Source organism: Leucoraja erinacea, chromosome 1, assembly GCF_028641065.1.
Source record: "Leucoraja erinacea ecotype New England chromosome 1, Leri_hhj_1, whole genome shotgun sequence".
Lineage (NCBI taxonomy): Eukaryota > Metazoa > Chordata > Chondrichthyes > Rajiformes > Rajidae > Leucoraja > Leucoraja erinaceus.
The window spans coordinates 91,557,764-91,577,798 of record NC_073377.1 but is presented as its reverse complement, the minus strand read 5'-3'; the positions used below and the strand labels follow the sequence as shown (position 1 = coordinate 91,577,798).

General features: G+C 45.0%; 1 protein-coding gene across 1 annotated transcript in view; it reads right to left on the bottom strand.

The window, feature by feature from the left end:
• The window catches only part of LOC129711178 (uncharacterized), a gene marked incomplete at its 5' end in the record, with an annotated part of 31,886 nt that extends 12,232 nt beyond the window's left edge, over positions 1–19,654 (bottom strand). The window contains 2 exon segments of the mRNA XM_055659035.1: positions 18,589–19,543; positions 19,545–19,654. Of these exon segments, the coding sequence (XP_055515010.1) occupies positions 18,589–19,543; positions 19,545–19,654 (1,065 nt within the window).
• Between the last annotated feature and the right edge of the window lie 381 nt (positions 19,655–20,035).

Genomic DNA, 20,035 nt, shown 5'->3' with positions numbered 1-20,035 from the left:
GGGGGATCTTATAGAAACGTACAAAATTCTTAAGGGGTTGGACAGGCTAGATGCAGGAAGATTGTTCCCGATGTTGGGGAAGTCCAGAACAAGGGGTCACAGTTTAAGGATAAGGGGGAAGTCTTTTAGGACCAAGATGAGAAAACATATTTCACACAGAGAGTGGTGAATCTGTGGAATTCTCTGCCACAGAAGGTAGTTGAGGCCAGTTCATTGGCTATATTTAAGAGGGAGTTAGATGTGGCCCTTGTGGCTAAAGGGATCAGGGGGTACGGAGAGAAGGCAGGTACAGGATACTGAGTTGGATGATCAGCCATGATCGTATAGAATGGCGGTGCAGGCTCCAAGGGCCGAATGGCCTACTCCTGCACCTAATTTCTATGTTTCTATGTTTCTATGTCCAGTTGTTGTTATAATACCTGCCTCAACTACCTCCTCTGGCAGTTTGTTCCATACATCTACCACCCGCTAAGTTATAGACTTGGACCCTAAGATCTCTGTACACCAATGTACATCATAATTCAGTTGGATTCAGCACAGTTACAGAAAAGGTGGCAGATAAAATAAAAGTAAAGGTTATAAAAAGGGGAAAGGACAATGTTGCTGAGAAGTGCTTCAGCAGAAGTTGACTGAAGGCAGCTGCTTGAAGGTAAATCAGTCAAGGAGTTTCAAGGAGTTTACAGTAACCTCGTTCCCAATAAGCAAAAAACATGGGAATGTCAAGTTCGGAGTCCACAGAATGATTAAGTGCATGGAGTGTAGGATAAGGGAAACAAGGGAAGTAGATGTCAAACACTGGCAATTGAATGCAGCAGAAATCTCAGAAGGCTGTAGAATGCGCAGGAGTGAAATTAAAAGAAAAATTAGGAAAGCAAAGTTATGAATAAATATTGCGAAGTAAAAACAAAGAAAATCCCCCAAAAACGTCTTAAGTACTCAGAAAGTAGAAGAATACTTAATGAGAGGATAAAGGACCTGGGGATCAGGAAGGTAACCCATGTGTAGAAATGAAGGAAATAGGTAAAGTTCTTAAAGAGTATCTGGCACCAAGTTATTTCTCCACCAAGAGGGCTGAAGTTGTAATTACGGTTAATGAAGTGACTTATCATCTTTAAATAGAGATATATCACCAGGATGAAAAATATCCCATGCTGTTAAAATAAATTAGGGGAGCAACTCTTGACACTCTGGCAGCATTTTTCATGTCCTCCCAGGAGTGATGCCAGAGAAGTGGAGCACTGGTAACATTTTTTGTTGATTAAAAGAGGAGCAAAGGATAAACTAAGGAAGAGTATACACTTTTATTTAAAAGACACTGTTTGATCAGGGGGTAGCATTGTCAATGGAAGTTCTTGTCCAAACAGCTGGATTAATTTTGCTGTTGATTTCCATCTTTCTCTCACCTCCACTTTATTCACTCTAATGGGCCTGTCCCGCTTAAGGGCCTGTCCCACTGTATGAGGTAATTCAAGAGTTCTCCCGAGTTTGCCTCTTTCAAACTCGGTGAATTACGGTAATAGCCACTCGTAGGTACTCGGGGCACTCATGGACATTTTTCAACATGTTGATAACACTTCATGAGCTTACTGCGTTTCCCGAGTACCTGCCATAAGCGTTACGAGCCGCTAAGAGACGTTCCGAGCTCCGACGTACCCGCTACGTACATTCCACGTAATTACCATAAGTTTGATTTTTTTTTAAACTCGGGAGAGCTCTAGGGTAAACTCGTATAGTGGGACAGGCCCTTATGGCGATTTTTCAGGCGACTGCCGGCGACTGTCAACATCGCTTCCTTCACCAGCCTGTTATGTAGGCGGGGGACAGAGCAAGCAGGGGGAGTGCTGTCTGAGTGAAATTCAAAGCCAATGTGATACAGACATACACCACGATGAACAGGAAGGTTGGCATTGCAATTAAGAAGGAGAAAGCACAGTGTACAAGAAGGGTCATGTAAGTCCTTTAAAAGAGGGGGAGAGGGGGGGTAGAGGGGTGAGGGGGAGGTAGAGGGGCGAGGGGGGTAGAGAGGGGAGAAGGAGTGTAGACAAACTTTAAGAAGCCAGAGATTCATGGTAACACCGTAACATTACCGGTCGGTTATCCTTGGTTCTGAAAACTACTGCTTACGTTTTTTTTCTCAATGAGCCAATGACATTCACCGGTCAGCACCGGCTACAACCACGAGAACCTGCGACAACCTTTAACCTCCTGGCAACCCACTATCACTCCACCTACGGCACGAGAATTCTCGTTACTCTCCATGGCGGCTTCATTCTGGTCGCCGCTAATATTCCATGTTACCAGAATGCGGGAACTCCTGACGACCATGAAGGCGACTACTCGGCAACCACCCGGGAACATGTGTCAACCATGTGGCATAGTCTCCTGCAGTCGCCTAAAAAGTCGCCTAAGTGGCACAGGCCCATAACTCTTCATATCCGTTTCTGGATCTCTGGATCCAAACGGTCATTAGTCATGGACATCCATTACATCATGTGCAGGAAGGAACTGCAGATGCTGGTTTACACTGAAGATAGACACAAAATGCTGGAGTAACTCTGCAGGTCAGGCAGCATCTCCGAGATGTTTGCCTGATCCGCTTAGTTACTGCAGCATTTTGTATCTATCATCCTTTCAATTACATTTTACTTTGGAGTCACGTGAGTGACTATGTGAAGAACCCCGCCAGGGCGCATGTGTGTCATATCGCTACACGCATTGCAACGAGTCACAGCGGGGGGAACGACGTTCCCTTAGCGGCAGAATTTGAAAGCCGGGAACAGCAGGTAAGGAGACTCTGCGTTCCTTCCACTTACCTTTTAGGTGGAGACATGGACCGGATCCACGAAGGCTGCGGGAAAGCTGGCGGGGGAGAACCGCGGAGTTGCGGGCAGCCGGCAGCAGCAGCCAAAGGCATGCTAATCTCCTGTAATGGGAACAGCTGTGCCCAACTTCACTCCCGCACCGGCCAAGCCGGGCGGGAGAGGGAAGCAAAAACTAACAGGGTCGTTGACTCCGAGGGGTCCGACTCTGAATAGCCGCGAGCGGCCAGTGCCCGTGCGCATTGGGGCCGGTTGGAGCGGCTGGGAGTGGGGAACAAAGCAGCCACGACGGCCAGTGCCTGTGAGCATTGGAGCCGGTTGGAGTGGCTACAGGAGGAACATCTTCAAGCAGCCGCGACGGCCAGTGCCCGAGAGCATTAGAGCCGGTTGGAGCGGCTGCTGGAGGAAATACCCCAAAGTGGCAGGGACTGGGAGATGGAGGCTAGCCACAGTGGGCAGGTAGTAAGCCCACAGCAGTACCTCTTGTAGAGCTGCAGTGTTTCTCCCTCATCAGAGGGGAACACCGAGGGTCAATCCTGGGCTGACTGCAGGAGCTGGAGCAGGAGCGGCTTCAGGAGCAGCCGCAACGGCCAGTGCCCGTGAGCATTGGAGCCGGGTGGAGTGGCTGCAGGAACTGGAGCAGGAGCGGCCTCAGGAGTAGTGGCTTCAGGAGCAGCCGCGATGGCCAGTGACCATGTGCATTGGAGCCGGTTGGGTGCCCGAGAGCATCGGAGCCAGCTGGAGCGGCTGTTGGAGCAGGTAAGTGGCAGGCTCCGGGAGATGGAGACTAGTCACAGGGGGGGCAGCTAGTAAGTCCTACAGCAGTACCTCTTGTAGGGCTGCACAGTGTTTCTCCCTCATCAGAGGGGTGTATAGGGGGTCAATTCTGGGCTGCACCTGAACAGGGGTGCAGAACATACCCCTAGTGCACATGGGGTGCAGAAAACCTATTGGAAGACACTTACCATCAGGGAACTGCAAAACACTGAATGTTCCCAGTATCAACCAGTGTATTTGAAAACATGGCAGGGCAGGGAATTGAAACGAAAGAAAGTTCTAAAAGTCCTAACAGCGGGACGGGTTTGCCTGCACAATAAACAAAAAGACATGACACTAGATCACCAGGATGCACTGGCCTTATTTTGCAAACTACCAATACGAGTAACAGCATTAGGAAGAAGTACCATCCAAGCGGATTTAGACCCTAATTTGCAGGCCTATGCAAACCTGGAACCTCCATACCTCCAATATTAAAATTTGGAGGCATCTTATCTTAACAGGTAAAGAACTTGACATAGAGGGAAACCCTCAACACAGACACAATTACAGATCCAGACACCGGCACCTCAACGACCACGGAGGATGCCGAAATAGTAATAACCATGGAGGAATGTGGGTCTGGCTCCTTACGAGGTTGGTGGGAGATTACAGTTCTATCTGGATGCATAGAATATATTACTACCGACACTTATATTTCAGAAGTATAGGGGTATACCATAGAATTATTCAAAACATAATCATCCAGTTCAGCATGTACCGAACTGAATGTTCATGCTTACAGGCAAAGAAATAATCAAAAGCGCATACTGAACTACAGTGCCCTAATAAAATAGGAGTAATGGAGGACAACCAACACGAATCACAGGAATTTGTGTCCAAAAATCTTTATCATAATATAGATGGGGGTTGCCACAACATCATAGATTTGACTAATTTGAATACTTTCGTACTTTATATTCATTACTAGATGGGAACCTTTGTTACTGCAAAGGTATTGATCCTAGGGTACTACATGGCAAGCATGGTATTAAAATATGCTTGCTAGACAGTACTCATTGGAGGTGACCACAGATGTATTTAACACAATAGATCATCTGCGGTTCACCCTTAACACAGTTCACATGTCAGTGACTTTGCCGTCAGAAAAGGTACAGCCTTAATGGAGGCTTGCAGTAAACTAAACCATCCATCAGACTGGTAGTAGAATAATTGGCATTTAGTGGCTGTGTTCCAGCCACATAAATCGGACCTTTACATTATCAAATTACTGAGCGCAATCATGCGTGCACTCAAAAATTATGGGGGTCATTCTGACAGACCTATGAAGCTACCAACAGAGGCCACTATGGTACTAAAATGGTGGAAACATAACATTAGGCATTGTTCCAATCCAAACATTAACAGCTACCCGTCTATGGAACTACATACTGATGGGCACTTGGATTGGGATGCTACTAATTCCATCTCCAGCTGTGGGGGAGATGGAATGCACAGGAGGCATCATTACAAACGCTGGGCATAAATACCTGGGGAAGTGAGTGCATGCCATGGCTTTAAGTCATATTGTTCTGGGTTATATCACCAGTATGTTAGACACCACCGTGGTAGCATATGTCAACCATATGGGTGGAAACATATCGACATCATGTGACTATCTGGCCAACACAATTTGGCAAAAGTGTATCCAGATAGATATTTGTATATCAGCTACCAACTTACCAGGTAAACTGAATTTAGTGGTAGACAACAGGTCACGCTAAGTCTAGCACACTGTATGGATGTTGGATAAAAAATGTATTGCTGGAACAGCACGGTATGGAACACTAGATAACGACCTATTCACATCCATGCTCTCACCAGTTATCGAATTATGTTCTTGGGAACCAGAACCTGGGGCAGTACCTACAGATGCATCTTCGCTGCTTTGGGGGATCATTTATGCATTCCCTCCTTCTGCCTCATCAGTCGGGTATTTAGGAATAAACAGTAGACTCCGCGTCTGGTATTTTGAAAGTACCTGATTGGCCTACACAACCATGGGTCCCGGTGATATTGAGATGGTTTTAGAACCATGCATCACCATCCATCATAGACCTAATTTACTGGTTCTTCCCGCTACAAGGGGAGTTACCCATGTCATAATTATATATAAACCTATTAATTTATAGAGTTGAAAGCACCTCTTCTACACCTGGGACTGACGGACCGAATGTGGAATTATTTCAGCGGGCCACAGACAGTCCCCCAAAAAATCAGTACTTGGTGTCATCAAGAAATGGGAAGTACTGTCACAACAATAAACATCACCCACAGATCTATGAACGTCCCGTCTGTTCTGGAATTCCTGGCAAGCCTCCATTACGATGAGAGGCTCAGTCATAGTGCCATCAACTGCGCCAGAAGTGCTCTGTCAATATACCTGTCGCAAGGAACAGAGCGGCATTCTGTTGGGACACACCCTGGTAACCAAATTGATGAGGGGCATTTTAATATTAATCCCCCCAAGAACCAGGTACTCCTAAATATGGGATGTGAGCATTGTACTGACCATGTTAAGAAACTGGTCTTCAGCTACAGCTCTGTCCCTACAGAAACTGACTATGTAAACAGTCATGCTGATGGCCTTGGTCACGGCACAAAGGGTCCACTCACAACAGAAACAAAGGTTGGACAACATGATTATTCATCTGGAAATTTAACTTTTCACATCAATGAAATAGTCAAACAGAACAGACAGGGGTCAGCAGGCCTAAAAACAGAATTCAGGGCCTACCCGACAGATGGTCGTCTCTGTATTGTAACACACTTACTATTATATATGGAGTATACTAAGATCATCAGAGGGAAGATATGTCACTTTAATCAGCTACAAACAGCCACTCAAAACAGTGACAGTCCAGACCATCTCTAGATGGCTAAAACAGGTCCTAATAAAGGCTGGAGTAGACACTGGCATTTATTAACTCTCTCTCCACCAGGGCTGCAGCTACATCGGCAGCTATGAAGTTGGACGTTCCTATGGACCAAATCCTCAAGACAGCAGGATGGTCAATGGAGGAATCTTTCCAACGACTTTATAACAAACCAGTTATTGAACCTGGAACATTTGCAGAAACAAATTTAAGTTCTGTAATATAATTTACCCCATAAATAGGGGCAATAATTGGTGTTAATATTTTTATCGTTGGGTTCTCAATGTCGTATTGATGTCTAATGATGTTAACTCTATTCTCCCCATAATCAAGGCAGATGTGATGCATGGACTCGTTTCCACGGCATGAAATCAAAGAGCTTTAAAATCTTCACGTAGTCACTCACGTGACTCCGAAGTAAAATTGTAAGATTAACCGAGGACTTATCAGTTTGAAGTTTGATCGTTATTTTATGAGCAGTAACGTTGAGGGAATACGTGCCCTCCGCTCCCACCCTTGATCATACATTCAACTGGTATTTCTTCTCTAATCTTACTATGTTTAGTCATTACAGTTATCTGTGATTTCACACCGCTGCTTTGAAGAATGACACGCATGCGTCCTGGCGGGGTTCTTCACGTATTCCCTCAAAGTTACTCCTCATAAAATAACGATCAAACTTCAAACTGGTAAGTTCTCGTTTAATCTTACTATTTACATTCACTTCATTTATATTTCAATATTATATCTTGCACTAAATGTTGTGCCCTTTATCCTTTATCTGTGCACTGTGGACAGCTTGATTGTAATTCGGTATAGTCTTTTCTTTGACTGAATAGCACGCAAATACAATTTTCCCCCACGTGACAATAATAAATTAAAACTTGAAAAAAAACTAAAGCGAAGCAAAAACATGTCATACACTCACAGCTATCTTGATTATATTTAACTAGATCTTAAATTTACTCAACAACATTGTGGTCTCATTTGAACTTGCTGTCAAATCTGCAGCCCATTGGGTGTAACAATCTGTAAAATGTTGGTCTAGGGATCATATAGTGGGAGTGGCGGCGCCTAACGGCAGCGGCTCGACTACAGTCGTCTGTCTTTTTTTAAATTTTTTGTCTTGTTAAATGTATGTCTTTGAGTCAGTTTTTATTATTTTTTTTAGCTGTGTGTATGTGGGGGGTGGTGGGGGGGGTTGTGGGGAAACCATTCAAATCTCTTCCCTGTGCGGGGACCCGACTATTCCCTGTCGGGTCCCGGATGTCGTTGGGCTTAACATCGTGGAGCCGGCGGCGACCTCCGGCCGGGACTACCCTGAGGGCTCCAGTTGCAGAGTCTGCGGAACTGACATCGCGGAGCTGGCCAACTTCGGAGCGGGAAGAGCTGTGGTGGCGCGCGGCTGTGACCCGACTTTTGGAGTTCGGAGGCACCGGCCGCAGACCCGGTGGACGGGAACATCGGGAGCTCGCAGGTCCCTGGTGGGAGACCGCTTTTCCGATCTCCGCAACGGCGACTTCTCCCGCTGGAATCGCGGGTTTAAGGACATGGAGCCGGGGCCTAACATCGCCCGGCGTGGCTTAAACGGCATCAGGACTTACCATCGCCCGCCGGGGGCTTTAACATCGGAGCCCCAGTTCCCCTCGACACTGCAGTTGGACTGCTGAACCACGGGAGAAGGAACAAAGGGAAGAGATAAAGACTTTGCCTTCCATCACAGTGAGGAGATGTTGGAGACTCACTGTGATGGATGTTTATGTAAACTATGTTAAGTGCGGGTCTTGGATTGTGTTTGTTACATCCACTGGGGGCGCTGCCCTGGCAGCAGCCTCTACCTACAGCCTGTATGTAATTTCTATCTTTTTTATTATTTTTAGTTAGTCTAAAGTCTGTTTTAGGGGGAAACTTTTACATTTCTATGTGGGGGAGGGGGGCAGGGTAAGGGGGAAACCATCTCCAAGTCTCTTCCTGGCGGGGACGCGACTATTTCTCCGAGTCGCGTCCTCGCCCCCCACCTCGCGGCCTACCAGCTGAATCGGAGCGGCCTTTCCTGCCGGGGACCGGGATCCGGACCAGGGCTGCTACAGCGGTGGCGCAGCGCTGGAGTCACCACGGAGCGGGCGATGCCTACCTGGGTCGCCGTTTGGACCTCCGGAGCGTTGGGCTGTTGCTCCAACATCGTGGAGCTCTGGTGCGGAGAGCTTCCAACGCGGGCGGCGCTGAACAACACCGAGGAGTCCTGGGGCGCATTGCAGAGGGCCTACAGCAGCAGTCTCCACCCGGCGCGGCCTGCGGACTTTGGAAGCCGCCGACTCCGGTAGGAGGGGGCCGACTCTGGTGTCCACGCCGCTGAGGACGTCCCGCAGCCCCTACGTCGGACTGGTATCATCCCGGCGAGCGGTCCTGGACATCGGGCCGCCCGTAGCTGCAACTGCGGAGGGCTTGGGGAGACCCTGACCACGGGGAACAGTGGAGGAAGAGACTGACTCTGGTGCCTTCTCACACAGTGGGAAACTTTGATTCTGCTGTGTGGGGATGTTTTGTGTTGAATTCTATAGTGTGTTGAGTCCTGTTTATTTTTATTGTATGGCTGTATGGGAATTCATTTCACTGTGCCATCTGGCACACGTGACAATTAAACTTATCTTGTATCTTGTATCTTGTATCTTGTAAAAAACTGTAGAAATGGAGTAGACGTGCACGTCACCTTGGAGTAGACGTGCATTCAGTGTTATTCGCAGCTCAGAGAGCCATGACCTTATCGCTTCCTGGTCTGGCAGAGACTGAGAGAGGCACGACACTTCCTTGTTTTATAGTTCCCCCCCTCCCTGCCGCCAGCAGGGGCAGCAGAGAGAATGGGGAATTTTGTAAAAACATTAATAACTCTCTAATTTTTAATCGACGGAGCAAATCCTCCACACTCACATGGCGGAGGGGGGCTCTGAGCGAGGTAGCCAAAAATGACGGCCGTAGGTGGCGGCGTTCTCTCGGAAATCGCAGCACAGTCGGCCAAAAGCGATCAAGATCAGAGATTTAGTAATATAGATGTGACTTCAAAGGGAATTTATCAAAGCAAGATTCAGTCAGAATTCATAGTGTCTTCATAACTCTATAAAGCACGGAAACAGGCTCTACAGAACACAATGTCAGTGTTGAAGATTATGCCAACCACCTCTTGCTCGACACCTCTCCCTCTAGCAACGTTCCACATACCCAGCACTCTGAGTGAAAAAGGCGCCTGTCAGGTCCCCTTAATGTTTTTCCACTTTTTACCTTAAGTCTGTGCCTTTTAGTTTTAGACACCCCTGTCCTGAGATTAAAAACTGTAACAATTCACCGAATCTATGCTCCTCATGATTTTTTACACCTCTGTAAGGTCCCCTTAAATCTCCTTCAGTTCGGGGATTAAAAGTCTCACCACATTAGCTCAATCATTCCAGTTCCAGTAATATCGTTGTGAATCTCTTCTGAACCCTTTCCAGTTTACTGACTTCCATCCTATAGATAGATAATCTGACTGTAAACAAATACAATAGACAATAGACAAAAGGTGCAGGAGTAGGCAATTTGGCCCTTCGAGCCAGCACCGCCATTCAATGTGATCATGGCTGATCATCCCCAATCAATGCCCAGTTCCTGCCTTCTCCCCATATCCCCTGAATCCGCTATTTTTAAGAGCCCTATCTAGCTCTCTCTTGAAAGCATCCAGAGAACCTGCCTCCACCGCCCTCTGAGGCAGAAAATTCCACAGACTCACCACTCTCTGTGAGAAAAAGTGTTTCCTCGTCTCCGTTCTAAATGGCTTACTCCTTATTCTTAAACTGTGGCCCCTGGTTCTGGACTCCCCCAACATCGGGAACATGTTTCCTGCCTCTGGCGTGTACAAGCCCTTTACAATCTTATATGTTTCAATGAGATCTCCTCTCATCCTTCTAAACTCCCGAGTGTACAAGCCCAGCTGCTCCATTCTCTCAGCATATGAAAGTCCCGCCATCCTGGGAATTAACCTTGTAAACCTACGTTGCACTCCGTCAATAGCAAGAATGTCCTTCCTCAAATTAGGGGACCAAAACTGCACACAATACTCCAGGTGTGGTCTCACTAGGGCTCTGTACAAGTCTAGAAGGACCTCTTTGCTCCTATATTCGATTCCTCTTGTTATAAAGGCCAACATTCCATTCGCTTTCTTTACTGCCTGCTGTACCTGCATCCTTACTTTCATAGACTGATGTACAAGGACCCCCAGATCCCGTTGTACTTTCCCTTTTCCCAACTTGATGCCATTTAGATAGTGCTTAAGAAGGAACTGCAGATGCTGGAAAATCGAAGGTACACAAAAATGCTGGAGAAACTCAGCGGGTACTGCAGCATCTATGGAGCGAAGGAGATAGGCAATGTTTCGGGCCGAAACCTAAAGAAGGGTTTCGTCCCGAAACGTTGCCTATCTCCTTCGCTCCATAGATGCTGCTGCACCTGCTGAGTTTCTCCAGCATGTTTGTATACCTGCCATTTAGATAGTAATCTGCCTTCCTGTTTTTTTTACCAAAGTGGATAACATCACATTTATCCGCATTAAACTTTATCTGCCATGCATCTGCCCACCCCCCCAACCTGTCCAAGTCACCCTGCATTCACATAGCATCCTCCTCACAGTTCACACTATGACACAGCTTTGTGTCATCTGCAAATTTGCTAATGTTACTTTGAATTTTTGAGTAATCTGTAAATTTACTAACCATGCCAACGACATTCTCAAACAAATTAGTAATATAGCTGAGAGTAGGACCATTTTATTCACACAAACGTTGGTGGGTGTATGGAAAGGGCTGCTGGAGGAACTTATTGAGGCAGGTACTATCAAAATGTTTAAGAAACATTTAGACAGGTACATGAATAGGATGGGTTTAGAGGGATATGGGCCAAACATAGGCAGGTGGGACTAGTGTAGATGGGGCATGTTGGTCGGTGTGGGCAAGTTGGGCCGCAGGGCCTGTTTCCATTCTGTATGACTATGACTCTACAACAGGCAACACAAAACCCATCTATGTACCATATCACTGGTCATAGACTTCCAATCTGTGAGGCACCCAGCACTACCACCTTCTATCGCTTACCACCAAGGTAATTTTGTAAGCAATTACCTAGCTCACCCTGGATTCCAGGTTTTCCACCTTTCAGGACCAGCCCACCGGTTAGAGGCCTTGCTAAAGCCTACATAGAAATGTGCACTGCTCTGCCCTCATCGATGCTCTTGGTGACCCCTTCAAAAATCTCAATCAAATTTGTGAGACTCACCAGTAGCAAACTTCTTCTTTGTAAATTCAAATAGGTTGGAAACTGCGACTCGTGTGCTGCATACTTGCTCTGGGATGATGCTCATCTGCTGGAAGGCTGGTTCTGTACTTAATTCTGTGCTACTGATGTCCTCTCAGGATGCTCACAATGTGTTTGTGCCCTTACTGGGCAGGCTGCGGTATCATCTGGTGTGCCTGCAGTTTGGTGAAGAGGGTGGGTGCAATGCCAGGGAGGGTGCTTGCGTGCTGAAGGTTGCAGGAGGCATCCTGTCTTCCAGAGAGAGGACAAGAGTCTCCATTCTGCACTACCAACTGAATGTTAAGAGAGGTCAGGCAATGAAGTGCATATCAAGTCTGTACAATCAAGACTGTACAATTCTCATCACAACATTCAGAACAGTTCCACACTTTATTGTACGAGCAACTTCTCCTCTTTGGCTGAACTGAACATAACTGCACAGCAGCAATCTGCCCTCCTCCAGGAGATTCAGAGTTAGGACATCTCTGGAGGATTAGGTCACTAGCCAAGGGCACAGACCTGCTTCCTCAGCCACCATGTTTCATTGACATTGCCATCGCCTACTATAGAACAAGTCACTCCCACGATGGAATAGAGGCTCCCCGGGAATTGCACGACATCTGAGAGAATGTAGATGTGGATTATCCATGATTCAGCTCCTCATTGATCCAATCCTCAAGCAGAACACTGCTACGAGTATCTCAGAGCGCCCACCTATGGAAATCCTTCTAAATGTATACCTTGTCCCATGTGCAAATCAAATCCCAGGCCCATGTGCAAATCAAACTGAGCTGCATTCAGGTTTGGGTGGATAAGTGACAAGTAACTTCATTCCACACAATGGCAATACATTGCCTGCCTCCAATAATTCAAGTCACCAACTTTACACATTATATTAGATTCTTCTTCTTCTTGCGTATGGCGTGCACAGCCTAAAGTTGTAGAACAACTTGTTCTATTTGATCTTATTTGTTTGTGCATGCCAGGTTGATTTGTATTCGTTGAAACAGGGCGGACCACGTGAAGGCTGCAATCTCCCCACACATATTAGATTAGAATCATCAAACACCTATCATCAGCATCCTAGGATCACCGTTGTCTAGAAATTTAACTGGATCAGCTAAATAGAAAGTGTGACAACGTACTATACATAACAAAATAGTTGGTGCATTATGTGGTATAAAGAGGCTGTCCCACTGTGGCGACCTAATTGGCGAGTTTAGGAGAGTTTAAAAAATGTCATGTTGAGGACCTCCTTTGAATATGTAGAAGACCTCCCTCGACCTCCTTCGATTATGTTGAAGATTAGCTTCGACCAGCTTCGACCATCTTCGGGAAAATTGGACACCGAATAGTGGAGAGTGAAGATGACCTCCTTCAATCTCCTTCGACCTCCCTTCGATCTCCCTTCAACTATGTTGAAGACTATCTATGACTACCTTTGACTACCTTCGATTACCTTTGACCGCCCTTGATTACCTACGAATAACATGCCGACGTACTACGACCAACTTCGATTAAACCTACGAGTAAAAAAAGTATCGATTTTTTCAAAGGCGACCTTTTTTTACTCGCTGGCTTTTTTCAACATGTTGAAAAATACGGCATGACCTAGCTCTCGAGTACCCGGGGACTACTCTCGAGCATGAAGGAGAGTTAGAAAGACCTCCTAAGACCTCGTGTCGACCATGCTGCGAGTATGAGTCGAGGGCAAACTCGCCAGAACTCGCGGATTAGATCGCCGCAGTGGAACAGCCCCTTAAGACTTCCACTCTGTAAAATGGGATGGATTCAAGCCATTTTAAGCAAAGGAGATTTGCTATTGGTATTACTTTAAAAGCACCATCTCCTCCCTGTGTACAAACTTGGTTAAATGTCAAAAAGCTTTAAGCATTTTTGCATGGTGACAACATTCCTGAGTTTAACAAAATAACTAGTGTACATGTTGAAGTGCCAGGCAGTTCCAGCAGTACACAAATGGAAATCAAGAGGAACCATGTTTGAATAACAAACATAACTCAAGCTCAGCCAACTTCTATAGGTTTAAATACATGTTCTTGGCCCAGTTGCTCAAATAAATACCTGAGAGGGACAGAGCTTTCATCTTTGAACTATTTGTCACTGCAGATTTATTGTTGGAGGGAATGACAGAAAAGCCTTGGATTTACTCCACCTAATTTCTAAACTGGTGGAGGAGAGCATTAGGGATTCATAAATAAACTGAAGGAAGTTATACAAACCAGAGAGCTGGATATTTTCCGGCTTTATAATAAAATTAAGAAATAATCCAGATGATTGAAAATATTTGAACAGAGGCCTCGTTCCAAAGTAGATTCAATCTTAGTTTCCCATTTTATACTACAGTAACTGTTTGATTTGTTTACTTTCATTACCCAATGTACATCTTTGAATGCTTCAGTGCCCATTACTTATATGTTATTGAGGCATGGAGCCAACCTCTGTGATTAGGAAAGGAAACATTAGCCAATTTCCTACCTCTACACAACATAGCCACAACAAACCGCTTGGAAAACTTGTTCCTTTACATCAGGAGTTATAATTTTTTAAATTCTTATTTGGCTCCAGGCCTTTCCTTTGATTAGCACCTTCACAAGATTAGATCAAGCAAGCTTCAACATCAACAAAATGACTTGCCTGCCCATGAAAAAATATGATCAGTTATTGGTACTGCATACACCATACTTAGCCTTAAGGGAAATATCTAGCCATGTGTAAATACTTCCAGGTATTTCATTTGCACAAATAATCATTGAAAAGAGGTTAAGCCACGTACAGAGGAGAGAAGATGGGAGGTTACCAAAGTAAACATTTTAGATGGATACCACACAAAGGAAACAGGAAACCTGCCAGACTCAGACTAACTGCAGATCATACCATATATAGGGAGGTGGCGAAGATAAATACCAGCACATGAACTTAGCTCAGGTGGCAGGACAAAATGGCACCTGCTTATTGTCCAATCAGCCTAACAGCAGAACTATGAATGTCCTGTAGTTATCTACACAAAGGCTAACGTTTAGGGAGACAACAACTAAGATGTTAATTGCAAGAAGTGGACAAATGTGGAAGAGGTTGGGCAAACTTAGATTTGTTTTCACTTGAGAGGAGACCTGATAGAAGTATATAAAATGATGAGCGGTATGGATATGGTAGACAATCACAACCTTTTCCCAGTGTGGAAATGTAACAGACTAGGGGACATGGTTTTAAGGTCAGAGTGGAAAACTTTAAAGGAGATATGTGTGTCAAGGTTTTTCTCACAGAGAGCGGTGGATACTTAAAACACACTGCCTGTGGCGGTGTTGAAAGAAAATATGATAGTGATGTAAAAGAGGCTTTTAGATAGACGCATGGAATTGCAGGGAATGGAGGTATATGGATCACATACAATTTAATTTGGCATCGTGAATGGCACAAATACTATGGGCAGATGTGTCCTGATCCTGTGCTGTAACATTCCGTGTTCGATGAATGGAATCAAAGGGGAGCAATTCTGGGTTAGTTGCCATTTGCGTGATCAAAAGTGGCTGAATTTATTGGTGATCCCAAGCCACAAATTTACGGGATGCAGCTTTGTAATTGCAATTTCTCCTGAAATTAGCAGAAAGACACTGATTCAGCTCTGCATATTGGTTGCTGGCAGAAGAGATCGTGAAAAAAGGAAAAATAGACATGGTTCAGAAGCAAAGTTATGAAAGTCTTTTTTTTATCTTCATAAAAATCCAAACTGCAGGGATTTTGGGGAGCCTCAATCCTGCTCCTCAGCCATAAAAATAAATGATGCACAATGATGTAGAAATCTCCATGCTTCTGCCAAGATATTATATAGGTACCAATTGTGGTTTGAATGGAATTTGTTGAGTGCCAGTTTAATAGCTGGTAGTCTGGTCATTACATTCTTTAGAAATCATCAACCAAACCAATTAGATTCAAAATAGGCACAAAGTGCTGGAGTAATTCAGCGGGTCAGGCGGTATCTCAGGAGAAAAAAGGATGGATGACGTTTCGGGTCTAGACCCTTCTTGCCCACCTATCTACAATCCTACCTGGTTTCTGCTGGGCAGTCATGTTCTGAGGGTGGTCACAATGCTCTGAACCCTGCTCCAACCACTCTCTATGATGGAAGAAACATGGAGATTGAAAAACTCTAAAAATGTTCAATGTTTGCTCACATTTCAGCACTGAATTCCTAGTGTTTCATCAGAATCTATTATTTTATAATGCTAACATTTTGTTATTTAATCGCTGTATAAGATGTTCTGCATTTTCAGGACAAAAGGAAACAGCTGCAGAAAGAGTGGATGCATTGCTTGTAACCTACCAAAATTCCCTGGATTAGAGTCATAATTATACAGTATGAATGGAATGATGTACGGAGAAAGATTGAGCTGGTTAGACATACCCATTGGCATCTATTTATGAAAATGTGTATGCTTCCAAGGGGTTTTGACAGTGGATGCTGAGATGATTTTACCTTAATGAAGATATCTGGAACAAAAATATATAGTTTCAGGATGAGAGGCTTACCATTTCAGACACAGATGAAAATATTATTTTTCACTCAGAGGGTTATGCCTCTTTAGAATTCTCTACACCAGAGAGATATTGGGACAGAATCATTGAAACATAGAAACATATAAAATAGGTGCAGGAGTAGGCCATTCGGCCCTTTGAGCCAGCACCACCATTCAATATGATCATGACTGAAATATACTATAGGTAGAGACTGGCAGACACTGCTCAATGATAACAATCCTGACATCACTGAACAGCACAGCAGTCTCAGGGGTCTGTTATGCTGATACTATGTTCTTCTGTGTTTTTCTAAAACAAATATTCATTTATTGTTAGATATACAGCTTCTTTTATTTCCTTTTTAGAATCTTATTATTCCTTACCAGCCAATGACAAGAAATTCAAGTACGTAAAATCAGTTTAGGTCTTAATCAGTTTAGGTTTTAGCTGGATCACTGAGGGTTGGACTGAAAGTGCTAAAGACGCAGGAAGAGCCCATAGTCAATGACATATCAAAATATGGATGACCTTTGAAGTGGACTGGTCAACACAAAAATAAATCAATAGCATGTTCTATTTGTAACTATGGCATGGTCCTAAAGAAACACGTGTTAAGTATCAGAAAGGAATTTTAGCAGATGAGATCTTGTTCATCAACTCTTGCAAGAACTTGGGCCCAACATGAAATAGAACATCGGACAGCACAGCACAAGGCAAGCCCTTCAGCCCACAATATCCGTGCCAAACATGTTGACAAATTAAACTAATCTCCTCCGCCTGCCATATCCCAACATTCCAGGGATATCGATGTGCATATCAGAGAACTTTAGAAAATCTATGATGGCCACAAAGTACTTTGATAATATAATATTGTAGCTGAAATGTTTAGTGTTGCTTTTGACACTTCCAAGTAGTAGAATTGTTGACAGGTTAGTGATGCAACTGTATCAGTACGTTTATTCACAACCACAATATTTTATTGGTAATATTAATTGTTCCTGCTTTAATTATGTTATAAAAGCAGGAACGATTCTGCAGACTCTACATTTATTACATTTGATTCCTTTTTACTGATAAAGTTTTACGTTTAGCTGTCTTTGATTAGTATTGGTACCAACCCTATACCGACTGCTCAATAAACAGATGCGCAGCTATTTAGTTCAGGTAGATTGTTTTAACATAATAACCACACAAATTTCACATAGTGGTGCCTATGGCTTGGATTGCCTGGTGTGATTACACCAGCATCATACCATTTCTTGATTACCCCAACATTTGAGAGGGTTGTTCCTGAACAATAAGCAATGCAATTAAGGAAATGCGATTCCCCCTAATGGATAAATCAGACCAATTCATAACGAGTTGGTCTCCATTCGTCGTTTTTTTGGAATCATATGGTGCAACACAATTGTAAAAAATAACTGTTTCAGGACTGGACGAGGGTTGGTCAAGACTATAAATAATGATCTCCTTTTCTTTTCACTATTTTCTCTCTCAACTTTCTTCATTTACTCGTTTTCTTTCTTCACACACTATATATTTCACATCTTTCTATCCTTTACTATCTAACTTCTTTTTCTTATTCTCATCTTTTTTCAAAGAAAAAAAAAACAACAAAATAATTTAAAAAAAAAAAAAAAAAAAGCAATGCAATTTAAATGGAATATCAAGGGGTTGAAGTCCATGATTGATTTTCCATCTTTTCTGGGGCAATTGTACTGTAATAGTGACTAGAAAGAGTGAAGGTTGGTGTTGCTATAAATTTTATGTTAATTTAAACCCCGCTGTTACAAATATTAATGTTTAGATGAGGGAACCTAATAGAGCTTTTTCTTGAGATTTAGTCTGACTACGATAGTGCTAATAAGAGCCGGACAGTTAAAGGGAAAATAAGTGGATCTGGAAGAGTTTTCATCAATTTTTAGCAATGACAAATGGTTGTCAACTTCACATCATTGAAGAGGTTGTGACATCTGTTGGCTTTCCATAGGAACCTGAGGGACAACTTATTCACTGATAGGTGTTGGGTATATGCAACAAGCTGCCAGATGAGGTAGTTGAGGCAATAAATGTAACAACATTTATAAGACATTAGGACAAGTGCATGAATAGGAACATTTTAAAGGAATATGGGGCAAATGTGGGCAAATGGGACGCGTTTATATGGGACATCTTTGACAGCATGGGCAAGTTGGGCTGAAGGGCCTGTTTCCGCGCTGTATGACTATGAATATGATAACTGCTACAGGCACAATCAACCTCAAAGCAAAGCAGTGCTGTTGCTTGTGGTTGTCAAAGTGACAAACCCCTGTGCAGAGGGCAGCAAAACGGCAGGCCACTATCACTGGGATATCCTCGTCGACGTATGCTGGCTTAAGGGGGCTCACGGAGACGAACTCCTCTCTGCCACCCATGTCAAACATGAACGTCGAGACACCAGTACTGGGCACCTTGTACGGACCCTCGTACACCTGCTGTAATGGCAAGCGATGAGTGTCTCTACGGAGAAAAACATAAGCACAATCCCGTAACACATTAGGCACATGTACCGAAGGCGAACCATACCGGGAAGTGGGAACCGGGACTAAAGCTCGCGCCCACTCACGGAGGTCCGACAACAACTGCGAGGTTGTAACCTCCTGGTCCCAGGGGACGGGCAAGAAATCCCCGGGAACCCTCAAAACCGAGCCGTAAACCAACTCGGCCGAAGAGGCTTTGAGGTCCTCATTAGGCATTGTTCTGATGCCGAGGAGGACCCAAGATAACTGATCGACCCAATCAGGGCCGGTGAGTCGAGCTTTTAATGCCGACCTGAGGTGCCTGTGGAAACACTCAACTAACCCGTTGGACTCCGGGTGGTAAGCGATAGGCTGATGCAGCTTCGCACCATACAGCTGTGCCATATCACACCACAGGGAGGACATGAACTGGGCCCCACGATCGGTAGTAATATCTGAGGGAACCCCGAAACGAGCGATCCAATTGGAGACAATGGCACTCGCGCACGTGTCAGCGGAGGTATCCGTTAATGGAACAGCCTCTGCCCACCTGGTAAACCTGTCCACGATGGTCAGAAAATCGGTAGCCCCACACGAACAAGGCAAGGGACCTACCAGGTCGACATGGATGTGCAGGAACCTGCCATCCTGGACGGCGAAATCCTGAACCGGCGGGTGCACATCTCTGCACTTTGGAGATCTGGCAAGGGATGCAGGAACGAGCCCATGCAGCGACTTGCTTCCTTAACCCGTGCCAGGCGATCTTCGCCGCGGCCGAGGCAGAGGTGGCGCGAATACACGGGTGCGCTAGGCTGTGGATGGTGTCAAAAATCCGATGTCACCAAGCGATCGGGACAATAGGACGGGCATTGCCCGTGGAGATATCGCAAAGGACCTGTAAGCCGGAGGCGCCACATGGCACGTTAACCATCTTCAGTCCTGATTCAGCATTGCGGTAAACCTCCATACCGGCATCTACCTGCTGGGCGGCGGCCTGCTCCTCATAATCAACGCCTAGGCTAAGCGCTGAGACTTCGGGCAGCGCTGGACGGGACAATGCATCAGCCACAACGTTCAGCTTCCCTCCCACATGCCGAAAATCAGACGAGAATTCAGAAATGTAGGCAAGGTGCCATTCCTGTCTGGCAGACCAAGGATCAGACACCTTGGTTAA